The following is a 19,615-nucleotide window of genomic DNA, read 5'->3' as shown; positions in this document are numbered from 1 at the left end:
ATCCAGAGCTACATCCTTTTCAAAGACAACACGGTCGTGGCCCAGAAGAACACAATGAGCATCTCTAACGTCCAGCCCAGTGACAGTGGAACATACCACTGTGAGGCATTTAACGACATCGCTACAGTCGATTCACCTCCAGTCACTGTTGATGTCCACTGTGAGTTTTTACAATCTAATTATATTAATGATGTGCGTGCGTGCGTGCGTATTGGCTATGCATGAACATAAATATCATCATAATTCATTTTAGAAAAAGACATTGAAATACATTCTTTCTCTCTTGCTCTTTTTAAGTGTTTTTAGATTACTTTAGTGTCTAAAATAATTACATTAGTGTTATTATTTTAACCTAAATTATTGTTATTGTTCATTGGTGTAAAATGCTGTATACACAGCACAGTGCTATTTGAGTGCATCACTGTTTATTCCTCCACAGACCCTCCAGAAAAGCCCTCAGTATCAGTGAGTCCACTAGGAGGCGTTGTTGAGGGCAGCACAGTGACTCTGACCTGCAGCAGTGAAGCCAACCCACCAGTATCCAGATACACTTGGTACAAAGACCGTATATCTATCTACACTGGTCCTCAGCTGGTGAGGAACAATGTTTCTCCTACAGACTCTGGACAGTACTTTTGTCTGGTGAAAAACACACATGGATCCCAGAAGTCATCACTACACTCTCTAGATGTTCGGCGTAAGTGAACTAAAATGTTTGTATTTAAAAATACATAGTGTATACAATAGTATACACCCCCAACCTGACAATCTGCAATAGTATACACCCCCAACCTGACAATCTGCAATAGTATACACCCCCAACCTGACAATCTGCAATAGTATACACCCCCAACCTGACAATCTGCAATAGTATACACCCCCAACCTGACAATCTACAATATAGCTAGGCGGGAAATTGATGTGATAGTTCAGTTGGTGATGAAAGCATGAAATTCGGCACAGATGACCTTCATATGACCCTAATTGATAATCAACCTCGGGCCACGCAGAATTCCACCATTTTGCAATTGGACCTATACGTTTTGGACTATATCACTTTGCTAGGGCTGTAAATATTTGATTTCACCATCATTTTGATATAAGAGAAGATCAAAATAACGTTAGGTTTCAATTTGGCGGCATGTTTTCCAATATGGCTGCCAATAAACTGCATAAATGTACATCTGCTCATGGTTAATGCACAGTTGGTGATACAAACATGACATTTGGCACAGATCACCTTTATGACACCCTAATTCATAATCAACCAGAATTCCTACATTTGTCAAGATGGCCGCCAGTTTTAAAAATGGCTGCAACTGGACCTATATTTTGGACTATAGCACTTTGCTGAGGCTGAATCTTTGATTTCCACCTAAGGGAATATGTCCTGGAGTTATTTCTACCAAGTAAGATACAAAATAACATTAAATTCCAATATGGTGGCATGTTTTCCAATATGGCTGCCGATAAATTGCATAACTGTACATCTGCTCATGGTTAATCCACAGTTGGTGATACAAGTATGACATTTGGCACAGATCACCTTTATACCACCCTAATTGGTAATCAACCTCGGGCCACGCATAATTCCTCCATTTTACAAGATGGTCGCCAGTTTTCGCCAGTTGAAATGGCTTCAACTGGGCCTACGTTTTTGACTATATCCTTTTGCTTGGGCTGTATTTTTTAATTTCCCCCTCATTTTGATATAAGAGAACATGTTCTGGAGGTATTTCTACCAAGTAAGTAAATAACATTAGGTTCCAATATGGTGTCATGTTTTCCAGTATTGCTGCCGATAAATGATTATGGTTAATCCACATGATTTTATAACATGAGCTCCAACACCACATGTGCTTAAATAATAATTGTATTAATAATTACCATACACAGAATCCATTTAGGTTTTCAATGACCTAGGTTCAAATAGCGTGGCATATTTTGAAATATGGTCACCATCACCATACTCAAACTTAGATCCTATAAAGCTTGGTGAAGGTTTTTGGCACATCTTTGCAGCTTGGTATGCAGTTATGGCTTTGTGCAGATTCTTAGTTTTGTCTGTCTTGTTACAGGTCATTCAAAAGCTACCAAATCACTTTTCTGTTCTGATATTAACTTCCTTTTTTCTTTATGTTAACATGAGTCATGGTATGTAGCTTTGTTCAAGTGTCAACTGAATTCCATCATCAAGTTGCTTGGGGTAAAAAATAATTGGCATGCGATTAATTTTGTAAAAACAACTTTGTTAGTTCAATCACTGTGTTTTGTTATGGCCGCGTTGCGTCGTGTCAGGGCTTCGGAGGCAGCCAATCATGACTAGGTTGCTACTACGCGATTTGCTACACAAGTGGTTCAGACTCTCATAGCTTAGGCGGCATTTCAGAGTATGTGGTCAGACTCCCATTGGCTTTAATAGGGGCCGCCAATCATGACTAGGTCACTAAAATAAAATGAGCTGTTGTATGCCAGGTTTCCACCTGGCAAAAAATACACTTTACAATAATTATGGGCTTTACAACTGGGCTGGGCTCAGTAACATCACTATCCTACCCCCAGTCCGATCATTCATCCAATGCTATGTAATTCCTATATGATCTGTACAGTGTACACCTTCCGAAAGACTAAAGCCCTGTCTTCCTTGGCTCGGCTCTCCCACGCTGGCACATCCTGTCAATTCAGGTGTGGCTGTTTAACTTTAATTTGGGGCAAGCTAAACAGCATTTAGGAAACTAGAAAATGTATTAGCATTGAACCCCATGCTGAGTATCACAGCTATAGTGTCAACCAGTGTGCCCTGGTACTGCAATAACACAATAAAAACTTGTCAATTGGGCTTTGGGCTTTTGAAAACCTGTCAGGCATCTTCCCAAATTGAGGAATTCTGCATGGCACAAGGTTGATTACCAATTAGGGTGGTATAAAGGTGATCTGTGCCATATTTCATGCTTGTATCCGGTCTGTGTATTATCCATGAGCAGATTACATTCATGCAATTTATCGGCAGCCATATTGTAAAACATGCCACCATATTGGAACCTAATGTTATTTCTGATCTTACTTTGTAGAAATACCTCCAGAACATATTCTCTTATATCAAAATGAGGGGGAAAAAAATAAAACTTACAGTCTCAGCAAAAGGATATAGTCCAAAACGTAGGCCCAGTTGAAGCCATTTCAACTGGTGAAACCTGGTGGCCATCTTGAAAAATTGAGGAATTATGCATGGCCCGAGGTTGATTACCAATTAGGGTGGTATAAAGGTGATCAAATGTTATGCTTGTATCACCAACTGTGGATTAACCATGAGCCATGAACCATGAGTAGTACAGTTATGCATTTTATCGGCAGCCATATTGGAAAACATGCCACCATATTGGAACTTAATGTAATTTTGTTATCTTACCTGGTAGAAATACCTCCAGAACATATTCTCCTATATCAAAATTAGGGGGAGATCAAAGATTCAGCCCCAGCAAAGTGATATTATCCAAAACGTAGGTCCAGTTGCAGCGATTTAGAAAACTGGCGGCCATCTTGAAAAATGTAGGAATTCTGCATTGCCCAAGGTTGATTATGAATTAGGGTGTCATAAAGGTGATCTGTGCCAAATGTCATGTTTGTATCACCAACTGTGCATTAACCATGAGCAGATGTACATTTATACAGTTTATTGGCAGCCATATTGTAAAACATGCCGCCATATTAGAACCTAATGTTACTTTTTATATCGTACTTGGTAGAAATACCTCCAGAACATATTCTCTTACATCAAAATGAGGGGAAATAAAATATTTACAGCCCCAGCAAAGTCATATAGTCCAAAAACGTATGTACAGTTGCAGCCATTTTTAAAACTGGCTGGCCACCTTGAAAAAATTGGAATTCTGCGTGGCCGGAGGTTGATTATCGATTAGGGTCATATGAAGGTCATCTGTGCCAAATTTCATGCTTTCATCACCAACTGAACTATCATGTATTGAAAACAGCTATTTCCCGCCTAGCTAATAGTATACACCCCCCCAACCTGACAATCTACAATAGTATACACCCTCAACCTGACAAATCTACAATAGTATACACCCCCAACGTGACAATCTACAATAGTATACACGCCCAACCTGACAATCTACAATAGTATACTCCCCCAACGTGACAATCTACAATAGTATACACCCCCAACCTGACAATCTACAATAGTATACACCCCCCAACCTGACAATCTACAATAGTATACACCCCCCAACCTGACAATCTACAATAGTATACACCCCCCCCCCTCCCAACCTGACAATCTACAATAGTATACACCCCCCCCCCCCCTCCCAACCTGACAATCTACAATAGTATACACCCCCCCCTCCCAACCTGACAATCTACAATAGTATACACCCCCCCCCCTCCCAACCTGACAATCTACAATAGTTCAACACTGCGCAAAAAGCATGGAATACGGATGTGTATATTACAGGGAAACTCCCATTAAACTTTCCAACAAACTCCGGTAAACTTCCGAATTGTACCATCACACCCGTATATTACCGTATATTACAGTATATGCCTGCAATAGTTCAACCCCCCCTCCCACCCCAACCTGACAAGCACAGATTTGTAGGCATTACATTTAGTTTGACTACGTTCCACAGATAAACATTGTGAAAATAGCCAGATACAAGCAGGTGTTGTGAGCTTGTATATTTTCTGTTTTCACGTTTGCCTCTTTCTTGCATAATATTTGACAATTTGGCCAATTTGGAATTAAAGAGGTCTTAAGCGTCATTACATTGAATTAAAGAGGTCTTAAGCGTCATTACATTGAATTAAAGAGGTCTTAAGCGTCATTACATTGAATTAAAGAGGTCTTAAGCGTCATTACATTGAATGAAAGAGGTCTTAAGCGTCATTACATTGAATGAAATAGGTCTTAAGCGTCATTACATTGTCACTCTATAAATGTGCAGCCAGATATCTACACACTAAAGGGCCTTTCAAACGTGAAGCGATAAAACGCTTGAGACCTGCGTTTTTGCTCTGAGAAGTCGCAGTCCGACAACGCAAGAGCATTTACGTGAGCCCGTGAATTTGTTGTGCACGTGCTCGTTTCGTGCACACGCCCCCCCGTGACTCACCAGACCTGGATTCTGCTTAGCTTTTTTTCGCGCTTGCGTTGTCGCGCCACTCTTGAACAGACCTGTAGCAGAGCTGCCGTTGACCCAGGCAACAACGTGTCCCTCTTGAACAGACCTGTAGCAGAGCTGCCGTTGACCCAGGCAACAACGTGTCCCTCTTGAACAGACCTGTAGCAGAGCTGCCGTTGACCCAGGCAACAACGTGTCCCTCTTGAACAGACCTGTAGCAGAGCTGCCGTTGACCCAGGCAACAACGTGTCCCTCTTGAACAGACCTGTAGCAGAGCTGCCGTTGACCCAGGCAACAACGTGTCCCTCTTGAACAGACCTGTAGCAGAGCTGCCGTTGACCCAGGCAACAACGTGTCCCTCTTGAACAGACCTGTAGCAGAGCTGCCGTTGACCCAGGCAACAACGTGTCCCTCTTGAACAGACCTGTAGCAGAGCTGCCGTTGACCCAGGCAACAACGTGTCCCTCTTGAACAGACCTGTAGCAGAGCTGCCGTTGACCCAGGCAACAACGTGTCCCTCTTGAACAGACCTGTAGCAGAGCTGCCGTTGACCCAGGCAACAACGTGTCCCTCTTGAACAGACCTGTAGCAGAGCTGCCGTTGACCCAGGCAACAACGTGCCCCTCTTGAACAGACCTGTAGCAGAGCTGCCGTTGACCCAGGCAACAACGTGTCCCGTTTGAAAGGCCCTTTATACTGTGTTGGATGCAGTGGGGACTTTTATTTTGAAGACTAAATATGCAGTACACAATACAAATACTCAGTACACAATACAAATACTCAGTACACAATACAAATACTCAGTACACAATACAAATACTCAATACACAATACAAATACTCAATACTCAATACACACATGTACAGATACAGTCATCTTGCTCATCTCTCCACAGCTCCGCGGCGTCCAAACCACTGTGTACCTCCAGAGTTCTACCGTATGAACAGCATCATGATCAGCCCGCTACAAATCATGTACACACCCAAAGCCAAGGTGTTGTACGACTGCATGGTGGGATACACCTCGACCGGAGGACACCACTACGTGACGTGTATGGGTGGACAATGGACACCTTTGACTCTGACATGTGAAGGTAAGTGTCCGTCAGTGTTGTAATGTTTTATCATTATTAACACCCCGATCGGCCAGGATGAAGTTCACCATCCTTTCTATTAGTAACACCCAGGACGATGTTTTATCCAAAAGACGTTTATTGATATCAAAACCGATCGCATCGCTCCACAGCCTAGGAGTGCCTGTTGCACAACAGTGGGACGTCATCGAAAATGTTCCCCCCGTTTAGCAGACGAGAACGAAAATCTTGAAACGTTAATAACTCTTGATCTAAATCATCCCGTCCAATTCTAAGAAAAGATCCTGTCGCTAAAAGTGCTCCGCTGCTATAAATCGCCAGGCGCTATGATGTAATGGATTAAATAACCCTGGGCAATCGGAGTGTTAACACGTTGACGGCTGATAATTGAAACGGTCAAATAAGCTTCACTGCTGAGTATTTCACTGACCTCTGAGTATTTCACTGACCTCTGAGTATTTCACTGACCTGAGTATTTCACTGACCTCTGAGTATTTCACTGACCTCTGAGTATTTCACTGACCTCTGAGTATTTCACTGACCTCTGAGTATTTCACTGACCTCTGAGTATTTCACTGACCTCTGAGTATTTCACTAACCTCTGAAGAATCACCCGGGCGCAAATGTAGGTCCGTTTCACGAAAATATGCCTGAATATATTCCAGTGGTTTGTTTCCAGTGGTTTGTAATAGTGGCCAAAATATTCCACATTCCCGACAAAAACACTGGTCTCTTTCTGTCCCAGTTGGACTCACTATGGTGATACCATTTATAGGTTTGCTTGATCCTCCTCCACCTCCTCCACCTCCGCCACCTCCTCCACCTCCGCCAAACTGGATCCTCTGTACCATGTTGTAGATTCATATCTATCTGTACCATGTTGTAGATTCATATCTATCTGTACAATGCTGTAGATTCATATCTATCTGTACCATGCTGTAGATTCATATCTATCTGTACCATGCTGTAGATTCATATCTATCTGTACCATGTTGTAGATTCATATCTATCTGTACCATGTTGTAGATTCATATCTATCTGTACCATGCTGTAGATTCATATCTATCTGTACCATGTTGTAGATTCATATCTATCTGTACCATGTTGTAGATTCATATATATCTGTACCATGCTGTAGATTCATATCTATCTGTACCATGTTGTAGATTCATATCTATCTGTACCATGTTGTAGATTCATATCTATCTGTACCATGTTGTAGACTCATATCTATCTGTACCATGTTGCAAATTCATATCTATCTGTACCATGTTGTAGATTCATATCTATCTGTACCATGTTGTAGGTGCATATCTATCTGATCTGTACCATGCTGTAGATTCATATCTATCTGTACCATGTTGTAGATTCATATCTATCTGTACCATGTTGTAGATTCATATATATCTGTACCATGCTGTAGATTCATATCTATCTGTACCATGTTGTAGATTCATATCTATCTGTACCATGTTGTAGATTCATATCTATCTGTACCATGTTGTAGACTCATATCTATCTGTACCATGTTGCAAATTCATATCTATCTGTACCATGTTGTAGATTCATATCTATCTGTACCATGTTGTAGGTGCATATCTATCTGATCTGTACCATGCTGTAGATTCATATCTATCTGTACCATGTTGTAGATTCATATCTGATCTGTACCATGCTGTAGATTCATATCTGATCTGTACCATGTTGTAGATTCATATCTATCTGTACCATGTTGTAGATTCATATCTATCTGTACCATGTTGTAGATTCATATCTGATCTGTACCATGCTGTAGATTCATATCTATCTGTACCATGTTGTAGATTCATATCTGATCTGTACCATGCTGTAGATTCATATCTATCTGTACCATGTTGTAGATTCATATCTGATCTGTACCATGCTGTAGATTCATATCTATCTGTACCATGTTGTAGATTCATATCTGATCTGTGCCATGCTGTAGATTCATATCTGATCTGTACCATGTTGTAGATTCATATCTATCTGTGCCATGTTGTAGATTCACATCTATCTGTACCATGCTGTAGATTCATATCTATCTGTACCATGTTGTAGATTCATATCTATCTGTACCATGTTGTAGATTCATATCTATCTGTACCATGTTGTAGATTCATATCTATCTGTACCATGCTGTAGATTCATATCTATCTGTACCATGCTGTAGATTCATATCTATCTGTACCATGTTGTAGATTCATATCTATCTGTACCATGTTGTAGATTCATATCTATCTGTACCATGTTGTAGACTCATATCTATCTGTACCATGTTGTAGATTCATATCTATCTGTACCATGTTGTAGATTCATATCTATCTGTACCATGTTGTAGACTCATATCTATCTGTACCATGTTGCAAATTCATATCTATCTGTACCATGTTGTAGATTCATATCTATCTGTACCATGTTGTAGATGCATATCTATCTGATCTGTACCATGCTGTAGATTAATATCTATCTGTACCATGTTGTAGATTCATATCTGATCTGTACCATGCTGTAGATTCATATCTGATCTGTACCATGTTGTAGATTCATATCTATCTGTACCATGTTGTAGATTCATATCTATCTGTACCATGTTGTAGATTCATATCTATCTGTACCATGTTGTAGATGCATATCTGATCTGTACCATGCTGTAGATTCATATCTATCTGTACCATGTTGTAGATTCATATCTGATCTGTACTATGCTGTAGATTCATATCTGATCTGTACCATGTTGTAGATTGATATCAATCTGTACCATGTTGTAGATTCATATCTATCTGTGCCATGCTGTAGATTCATATCTATCTGTACCATGTTGTAGATTAATATCTATCTGTACCTTGCTGTAGATTCATATCTGATCTGTACCATGCTGTAGATTCATATCTATCTGTACCATGTTGTAGATTCATATCTGATCTGTACCATGCTGTAGATTCATATCTATCTGTACCATGTTGTAGATTCATATCTGATCTGTACCATGCTGTAGATTCATATCTGATCTGTACCATGTTGTAGATTGATATCAATCTGTACCATGTTGTAGATTCATATCTATCTGTGCCATGCTGTAGATTCATATCTATCTGTACCATGTTGTAGATTCATATCTATCTGTACCATGCTGTAGATTCATATCTGATCTGTACCATGTTGTAGATTCATATATATCTGTACCATGCTGTAGATTCATATCTATCTGTACCATGCTGTAGATTCATATCTGATCTGTACCATGTTGTAGATTCATATCTATCTGTACCATGTTGTAGATTCATATCTATCTGTACCATGTTGTAGATTCATATCTATCTGTACCATGTTGTAGATTCATATCTATCTGTACCATGTTGTAGATTCATATCTATCTGTGCCATGCTGTAGATTCATATCTGATCTGTACCATGTTGTAGATTCATATCTATCTGTACCATGCTGTAGATTCATATCTGATCTGTACCATGTTGGAGATTTATATCAATCTGTACCATGTTGTAGATTCATATCTATCTGTGCCATGCTGTAGATTAATATCTATCTGTACCATGTTGTAGATTTATATCTATCTGTACCATGTTGTAGATTCATATCTATCTGTACCATGCTGTAGATTAATATCTATCTGTACCATGTTGTAGATTCATATATATCTGTACCATGCTGTAGATTAATATCTATCTGTACCATGCTGTAGATTCATATCTGATCTGTGCCATGCTGTAGATTCATATCTATCTGTACCATGCTGTAGATTCATATCTAACTGATCTGCGCCATGCTGTAGATTCATATCTATCTGTGCCATGCTGTAGATTCATATCTAACTGATCTGTGCCATGCTGTAGATTCATAACTATCTCACCTTTCAGAACACATCGTTGTTCGTTGTATGCTGCAGTCGGTTGGTTCTCATTGACATCTCTCAGGCTGCATCATTGGCATCATTTTCATTTATAAAGCCATACTTGGTGATCTTCCTCTTGGTGAAGAACGGTCTACACCTCAGATCAAATGTCTGGCTGCGGTGTGTAGTGCCAGCCTTCAAATCTTGCTATAGTGGTCGTGGAATGACCTGCAGTCCAGACTAAAATTGCCCTTGAAAGTTCCTTTGAGGAGTTTCAAAAGCATCATCTTAGATGTACAGTCCAACACCTGCACATGTCTTAGATGTACAGTCCAACACCTGCACATGTCCAGATGTACAGTCCAACACCTGCACATGTCTTAGACGTACAGTCCAACACCTGCACATGTCCGGATGTACAGTCCAACACCTGCACATGTCCAGATGTACAGTCCAACACCTGCACATGTCCAGTTGTACAGTCCAACACCTGCACATGTCCAGATGTACAGTCCAACACCTGCACATGTCCAGATGTACAGTCCAACACCTGCACATGTCCAGATGTACAGTCCAACACCTGCACATGTCTTAGATGTACAGTCCAACACCTGCACATGTCTTAGACGTACAGTCCAACACCTGCACATGTCTCAAGCCCAACACACACCGTCTGTGAACGCCGCACGTCAAAACAGCCGCCTCCGTTATTTTCAATGAACCTATCCCACACCGGTGGCGTCAGACACGCGCTGGCGCGCGTTCACGCCTCGCCTGGCGCTCCGATACGCCGCTGTTCTATTTTCCAGGCGTTGCCGCGCGGCCTCCATCCGGGAATCCGTGGGCGTGGCTGGCCAGCCGTGCGGTAGCGTCGCGCCGCGTCCTGTGGGTGTTGCTGTGCGGCTATGACGCGCGGCAATACTGTGCCGCGTCGCTGCGCACCCGCTTCACAGACGGTGTGTGTTGGGCTTGCGATGTACAGTCCAACACCTGCACATGTCCAGATGTACAGTCCAACACCTGCACATGTCCAGACGTACAGTCCAACACCTGCACATGTCCAGACGTACAGTCCAACACCTGCACATGTCCAGATGTACAGTCCAACACCTGCACATGTCCAGATGTGTACTAGCCTTTCTTCAGGCCTATGTTTATATTCTCCCTGTTTATAATGTACATTGTGTATTTGCTCTGTGCACAATGTTCTTGCGCCCGGTCACTGTTAGTGTACCATTTTGGAGATGTGTTGTATAGGTTTCTTGAAGTATGTCATGGATGTATTATTTGACATGTACGACGTAGCATTGAAGTGTCATTTTGTTTCTGCCTCTTGGCCAGTTCCCACTTGAAAAAGAGTCTCAGTCTCAATGTGTTTCTACTGGTAAAATAAAGGTTAAATTAAATAAATGTCCTCATGCTCTGTCTCTCCATCTGACCCAGGCCAGTGTGGCAGGCATACGGACCAGAACGGCATTACATTTGCGGTCCTCGAAGGCACTCTGTCCCGTCCAGGAGAGCATCCATGGCAGGTGTCTCTGCAGCGCAGACTCAAAGAAACATTGAATCCGTTCGGACACCACTGTGGAGGCGTCCTCATCGCGTCCTGTTGGGTCCTCACGGCTGCTCACTGCATGTAAGATGCTCTAAAATTTAAATGCTATGGTCCTCATTCACAACGGCGTTTACGCTCATAAAGTGACGTTACGTGAGCGGAGTGTGAGCAGACAGGCATTTACGTGGATTCCCACATTACGTGGGAATTCATGAACTTGAACGTGAACTTGACGGTGACGTGGGTTGGTCGGAAATTCGCTGAAAGCTGCGCCACCTCTCATGGTCGTGTACGGCTTGCGTAGATTTATTAAGAAGGCTTTAGTCTTCATGCTGAATCAATTAAAAGTCCCCAAATCTCAGATAAAATATGTAGGCATGTGTCCCCAACATTGCGGTCGCACATAAAAAAATTATAGCCTATATAAAAGCCAAGTATCACTTGTATGCCTAAATGCATGCATTCTAGAGGCAGGTTAGCCTAGAGTGCCTTACAGAAACTGCCCCTGCAAGCCCGACACCTTTTTTATTTATTTATTAGGATATTTCTAGCATGCGCGATTGCGCTGCTCACTTGACAGCTTTCTACTCGCAGTGCAACGCGCTGTGAGCTTGTAGATCGGCTCTCGCAGTCTCGCGGACTCGCGCTGCATGTTAAAAAACAAACTCACAATTATAATAAGAACATACACTTATCTGCATTCTGCACTGTACGAATCCAACGTTGTTTAGTGTAGTAATGTCTGCAGTATAGGCCTATTTAAATTGTTTCGTTATGGAGCTCCTTTGAGTCAGTCTGACTGTCGGTGCCTGTGTGTGTGTGTGTGTGTGTGTGGGGGGGGGGGGGGGGGGGATTAGCCCTAAAAAATAGAAGACCACATTAGCCTATTTGAATGAATAGCATCAGCGTGTTTGAAAGTCGGCCAGTCATATCATAGTTTTAAGCCAGCTCACCTCCACTCGCGCTTGTTCACAAACATGACGGACAGACAGACAAGAAAGGCTGTTGATGATGATTATTATTACCACTGTAACTCGCTGATCAGCATGTTGACAGAGACTCAGCCAATTAAAGTTTCACGTAGGCCTAAATGCATTTGCGTCGTGGTATTAATTTATAATATGTATATTGATCACATGCGGACGCCACACAGAATAGCCAACTCTTACCTGCAGCTGCGGAAACATACAACGTAGTTGGATCGGATGAAATATAGCCTTAAGTCCAAATCCCACAAGAAAAAAAAGAAAGAAAATATGTCCTGTGTCCATGCATGTCCATATATTTGCTTTCCAAATCCGACAGTGCAGGGCAGGGAATCAATCACCGCAGTAGACTAATCAATAGGGCCTTTTATCATTGCCGAGTTTTAATATAGCATTTGGTTGTGTGGTGAACAGTACAAATTAACTTCTTTCTCATTATGTGAAAGTAACTGTAACATCAGTTAACTTATTAACGTTCTGACATTTAACAAGGAGTGAAGCAATGCGTGCCAAGTTGGCAAGTTTCGTTTATAATTATATACAAAACTCGCGCTGTTTGCTTGAAGATCTGTCCGTGCAGAGACCCGCCTGTCAAAATTAACTGCTCTACAAGCTCATCGCGGCTGTTGTATATAATTTAAAGCCCGGTGCAGGCTATGATGACGTATTTCGATATTTCCTGTTGCCTTATATGGTGTGGGATGGGCGTTCTAACCAGGCGACACCAGGCGAATCGCTTGGGAAAAATGCGGAAAGGCTACACTCTGCGATCCGCACAAATGAAGTGATTACACCAGCTTCCCTGAATAAGACGGGAGCAAATCGCAGCGTGATCGGACAGAGAAATACGATGATATTTAGTATCTGTATACGCTTCCGTTACACTCTGGCGTAAACGCCGTTGTGAATGAGGACCTATGTGTGTTCATTCCATTCAGTTCATTCCATAGTTTAGATTTGTTTATCCCACAATTTTGTAACCCATTTTTCACCCCTGTGTCAATTATCTAATGTGATCCTGGGCTCTACACATCCTCCGCCAACCTGTGGAGAGCAACAGACTTGAACTCATGCTTCCTTCATGCCTGAGTGTCCAAGTTGCTCCTTTACACCTGACAGGGGGGAGTTTCCCTGGTTGGACGTAGCGTGTGGAAGGAACACGTTATTCCAACCAGTTCCTTTCCACTCCATCAGGCGCCCCGGCTGGCCAGGGGGAGGCAGTTTAGAGACCAGGATTACTGCATGTTTTTTGTGAGGGTACCTACCCTAGGGGACACGGGGAGAACATGTGAGGGTACCTACCCTAGGGGACACGGGGAGAACATGCAAACTCCACACAGAAAGGCCCTTTCGCCAAACAGCTCCATGGACATGCAGGTGGTCTTAATGACTGACTGTCTGTTGTTCCTCCAGTAACAGCTCCATGGACATGCAGGTGGTCTTAATGACTGTCTGTCTGTTGTTCCTCCAGTAACAGCTCCATGGACATGCAGGTGGTCTTAATGACGGACTGTCTGTTGTTTCTCCAGTAACAGCTCCATGGACATGCAGGTGGTCTTAATGACTGTCTGTCTGTTGTTCCTCCAGTAACAGCTCCATGGACATGCAGGTGGTCTTAATGACTGACTGTCTGTTGTTCCTCCAGTAACAGCTCCATGGACATGCAGGTGGTGGTGGGGGGAGTGGACAATGGGAGACATGAAGAGTCAGACCAGGTCATCGCCGTGGAGAGAGACTTCATTCATGTGGATTTCATTAATAAGACTGGAAGTAATGACATTGGTGAGTCATGCATTTACTGTATGTCTCTGATTGGTCCATCCATTTACTGTATGTCTCTGATTGGTCCATCCATTTACTGTATGTCTCTGATTGGTCCATCCATTTACTGTACGTCTCTGATTGGTCCATCCATTTACTGTATGTCTCTGATTGGTCCATCCATTTACTGTAGGTCTCTGATTGGTCCATCCATTTACTGTGGATGTATCCCAAGGCCATCACCTGGGACGTATCCTCAGTGATGTAACCCAAGGTCATCACCTGGGACATATTCTCAGTGATGTATCCCAAGGTCATCACCTGGGACGTATCCTCAGTGATGTATCCCAAGGTCATCACCTGGGACGTATCCTCAGTGATGTATCCCAAGGTCATCACCTGGGACGTATCCTCAGTGATGTATCCCAAGGTCATCACCTGGGACGTATCATCAGTGATGTATCCCAAGGTCATCACCTGGGACGTATCCTCAGTGATGTATCCCAAGGTCATCACCTGGGATGTATCCCAAGGTCATCACCTGGGACGTATCCTCAGTGATGTTTCCCAAGGTCATCACCTGGGACGTATCCTCAGTGATGTATCCCAAGGCCATCACCTGGGACGTATCCTCAGTGATGTATCCCAAGGTCATCACCTGGGACGTATCCTCAGTGATGTATCCCAAGGTCATCACCTGGGACGTATCCTCAGTGATGTGGAGGGACTAGGCACTGTGGGTTGACTCCTGGCCGGGCACCACCTACGCCTCACTAATGCTAATGTTATGTAACTATTGTGTTTACTGTGTCAGCATTACTCCAGCTGAGTTTCACCAACGGAGCATTCTGTGCCAATGGAACCAGCTATGTTAAAACTGCCTGTCTGCCAAACAAGATCTTCCCTGATGGAAAGCAGTGTGTGATCTCTGGATGGGGCAAAACTAAAGATGGTACGTATCCAACCACTGACTACCACTAATCACACCTTAAACTATAGATGGTACGTATCCAACCACTGACTACCACTAATCACACCTTAAACTATAGATGGTACGTATCCAACCACTGACTACCACTAATCACACCTTAAACTATAGATGGTACGTATCCAACCACTGACTACCACTAATCACACCTTAAACTATAGATGGTACGTATCCAACCACTGACTACCACTAATCACACCTTAAACTATAGATGGTACGTATCCAACCACTGACTACCACTAATCACACCTTAAACTATAGATGGTACGTATCCAACCACTAACTACCACTAATCACACCTTAAACTATAGATGGTACGTATCCAACCACTGACTACCACTAATCACACCTTAAACTAAAGATGGTACGTATCCAACCACTGACTACCACTAATCACACCTTAAACTAAAGATGGTACGTATCCAACCACTGACTACCACTAATCACACCTTAAACTATAGATGGTACGTATCCAACCACTGACTACCACTAATCACACCTTAAACTAAAGATGGTACGTATCCAACCACTGACTACCACTAATCACACCTTAAACTAAAGATGGTACGTATCTGTTGTGTTCTTATATCCTACTGAATTGAATCATACGAATCATATACACAAGAGTCTTTCTGGTTTCTTTATTAAAGCAACGTCTTGTCCACTTGCCGGTCTCATTCATAATAACAGTTACATCACCTTTGGTGTCCTTATATAATCCTGTTACCTGCTTCCTGTTTCCTGGTCATGTGACTTCAGTAACCAGTACACGACATCCCCCTTTTCCTTGGAAATAAACTTGAACCTTTAACAACCTCAGTACTGACCCTTAAAACAATGAAAACACGTTTTTCCTTTTCCAACCACAATTCACAATGCAAAACAAGAAAACACATTTTTCCCTTTTGTTCAATCACAATTCACAATTCAATACACAATCACTTTTTTTTTTTTTTTTTAAGTGTAATTCAGCTCAAGACAACACAAAATCTTGGAGCCTTTCAGGTGCCTTTGTGACCCTTTGAGGTCTGGCCTTCGGCACCTCTGACCTTTCAATGTATTGTGGTGTGTGCGTGACCTTATCCTGTACCTGTGTGTCCACATCAAGTGCACTCTCCTCTTGTGTGTTGTGTTCCTCCGTAGGCCTGTTTGTCACATATCTTTTCACATGTGTGGTGTTTCTCTGGTATCGTGCTCCTGTGGGTGATTCAACCACCACCTGACTTCCTGTTTTGCTCACCACTTTGTGTGGTGTCGCGTTGAATGGTGTGGTGAATTTGTCCACCTTGTCCTGCTGTATGAGCACCGTGTCTCCAACGTCCACCTTTGAGTACTGAGCTCCCCGTCGTTCATCAGCATACAGTTTTGCTTTACCCTTTTGCTCTGCATCTCTGTCACGTACTTCCAGCGATGCTGTGTGTGATCCACAGAGATCTGGCAACTTTCCTCTCATTTTCCGATTAAAGAGCAGTTCAGCAGGGCTTTTCCCAGTAGTAGCATGTTCTATGCTCCGGTACACAGTCACATACTTTCTCAGCTCACGTTTCCAGTCCAGTCCTTCTGCTTGAGCGATCCTTATTCTCTTCATCAGCGATGAATTCTGACGCTCAACTTCTCCATTCGCTTGAGCCCATTTTGGAGTCGTCTTCACGTGCGTGATTCCATTTGTCTCGCAGTACTCCTTGAACAATTCAGCCTTGAACTGGGGACCCCCATCCGATCTGCAGGAAACTGGTAGTCCGTGCCTGCTAAACATGGACTCCAGGCTGTCAATGACCTTCTCCGCAGTTGTGGAAGTCATAATGTCATATTCATAGTAGCGACTGTAGTAATCTACCACCACGAGTATGGAGTGATTGGTTGGCAGTGGCCCTAGCAGATCTATGGCAATATCTTGCCAGGGACCATCCGGTAGACTTGTAGATCTCAGTGGTTCTGGTGGGTCAGGTCTGGCTACAATTTGACATCCATGACATGCCTTACAGTACTTCTCAGCTGCTCTCTCCATGCCAGGCCACCAAACCTTGGTTCTGAGATGTTGTTTGGTTCCCACTATTCCCAGATGTCCTTCATGGGCTAGTGTGAGTGCTCGTGCTTGCAGGCTCTGTGGCAGCACTATGCGTGTCCCTCGTAGCACGATGTATCCTATTGTACACAACTCATTAACAATCGGTGCATATTGTTTACAATTATCAAAACGTCCATTTGTTAGTGCATTGCGAACCTCAATCAATTCTGTGTCGGTAGCAGATGCTTCCTCTATCTCTCGTGTAGTAAGTGCTTTGGGTGTAGCGCTCATTGCCACAAATCTAACATACTCATCTGAGTCATGTTTGTGCACCTCTCTTCTTGCTGAATGTCCTAGCAGCCGTGACAACGGGTCTGCTATGTTTTGTTTCCCCGGTACATATACAACTCTGAAATCATAAGGTTGTAATCTGAGAACCCATCTCTCTATGCGTGCACATGGTTTAGATCGAGGACCGTATATGACCTCTAGTGGTTTATGGTCAGTGATTAAATCAAACCTCCTACCATACACATAAGGATGTAATCTCTCACAAGCCCACACTAGACCTAAAGCTTCACGCTCTGTCTGAGAGTATCTACGCTCACAGTCTGTTAAGCTGCGGCTCACATAGCATACAGGTACCATCTTTCCCTGCTGGTCCTGCACTAGCACTGCTCCTAAACCTACAGGACTTGCATCTGCAATTACCTTAGTTGGTGCTTCCTTGTCAAAATAGGCTAGTGTGACTAGTTCATCCTTTAGAACCTGGAATGCTTTTTTCTGCTCTGGACCAAACTCAAATGGCACCTCTTTTCTAGTCAGGCATCGTAATGGCTCTGACAGTGTTGCAAAACCTGGTATGAACCTGGAACTGAATCCTACGAGACCCAGGAAACTCCTGACCTCTGAGGCATTCTCTGGTTCTCTGGCCTCCACAATAGCTCTCACCCTCTCCTCTGTTGGTCCTATGCCCTTCTCTGACAGGAGTATCCCCATGAAAATCAACCTGTCCATGTTGAATTGACACTTCCCTGGGTTTAGTGTTAAACCGCACTCTGAGAGCCTCTTCAGAACAGCATGTAAACTCTTGTCATGTGTTTCCTGATCTCGTGCGTGCACTATCACATCATCTGAGATGTTCTCAACACCCTCAATGCCAGCTAATGTATTGGCTATCTCATGCTGGTATTGCTCACTGGCTGATGAGACACCAAAAATCAACCTTTTGTACCTGTACAGTCCATTATGTATTGCAAAAGTGGTTATTTCCCTTGACTCTGGAGTCAGCTCTAACTGATGGTAGCCCCATTTAAGGTCTAGCTTGCTAAACACAGTTGAGCCATTCATGCCTTGCAAAATGTCATCCACAGTAGGAATGGGGTACCGTTCCCTCACAATTGCTTCATTGGCCCTCCTCATATCTAGACACATTCTGATATCTTTGTCAGGTTTTGGAATTATCACTACTGGGTTTACCCAAGGGGTGGGGCCTTTGACACTTTCCACAATGTCTAAATCAATTAATTCCTTAATTTTATTTTCCACCGCCTCCCTGAGGTGGTATGGTATGCGTCTAAGTGGCTGGGCCACTGGCTTAACCTGTGGGTCTATGTATAAACTAATCTGCTTGGTGTTCAATTTCCCTACACCCTTGAACACACCTGGATATTGCTGCTTGAGTGTGTCTTTGATGTCTGTCACCACAGAGACATTTTCACCTATTTTCAACACTCCCAATTTCATGGCTGTCTTTCTACCCAATAGTGGTTCACCATTACCCTTAATTACAATGAATTCTGCCTGTTCAGACCTGTTACCAATGGTAATTTCACATTCAAAGATCCCCTTAATTGGGAGAGGTTCACTGGATGAGTAAGGGTACAAATTCCTCTTTTCTTTTGGCACATAGGAATTACATTTTATCTTTTCTGCCTTGAGTTTTTCCCATGCATTTGTTCCCATCACATTGCTTTTAGCACCTGAGTCAACTAACATTTCCACATTTACTCCCCCCACACAAAATGTAAGTTTCTCTGACATGTCATCTTCTTTCACATTAAATGCAAACTCATCATCATGCTCTACCTCCACTGTGTTCACATTTTGGTTCCTTGATCCTCTTGTGCGACACACCTTGGAGTAGTGGTCCCTCCCGTTGCATTTGTGACATGTCTGTCCTCGCGCAGGGCATTTTGGATCCCTTGCCATG

At 42.9% G+C, this 19,615-nt stretch overlaps 1 protein-coding gene across 1 annotated transcript; it reads left to right on the top strand.

Annotated features, from left to right (window-relative positions):
• Positions 1-54: 54 nt before the first annotated feature.
• LOC306918936 (hyaluronan-binding protein 2-like) lies at positions 55-18,430 on the top strand (the record flags this gene model as incomplete). Its single annotated transcript, XM_079531772.1, has 8 exons — positions 55-160; positions 440-565; positions 6,037-6,234; positions 11,549-11,741; positions 14,292-14,428; positions 15,222-15,359; positions 16,539-16,542; positions 18,391-18,430. 8 exons carry the CDS (start codon positions 55-57, stop codon positions 18,428-18,430), a joined length of 942 nt encoding a protein of 313 aa, XP_079387898.1.
• Between the last annotated feature and the right edge of the window lie 1,185 nt (positions 18,431-19,615).

This window comes from Electrona antarctica (assembly GCF_951216825.1).
Source record: "Electrona antarctica genome assembly, contig: scaffold_85, whole genome shotgun sequence".
In the NCBI taxonomy this organism is placed as follows: domain Eukaryota; kingdom Metazoa; phylum Chordata; class Actinopteri; order Myctophiformes; family Myctophidae; genus Electrona; species Electrona antarctica.
This window is presented reverse-complemented; position numbering and strand designations above follow the sequence as displayed.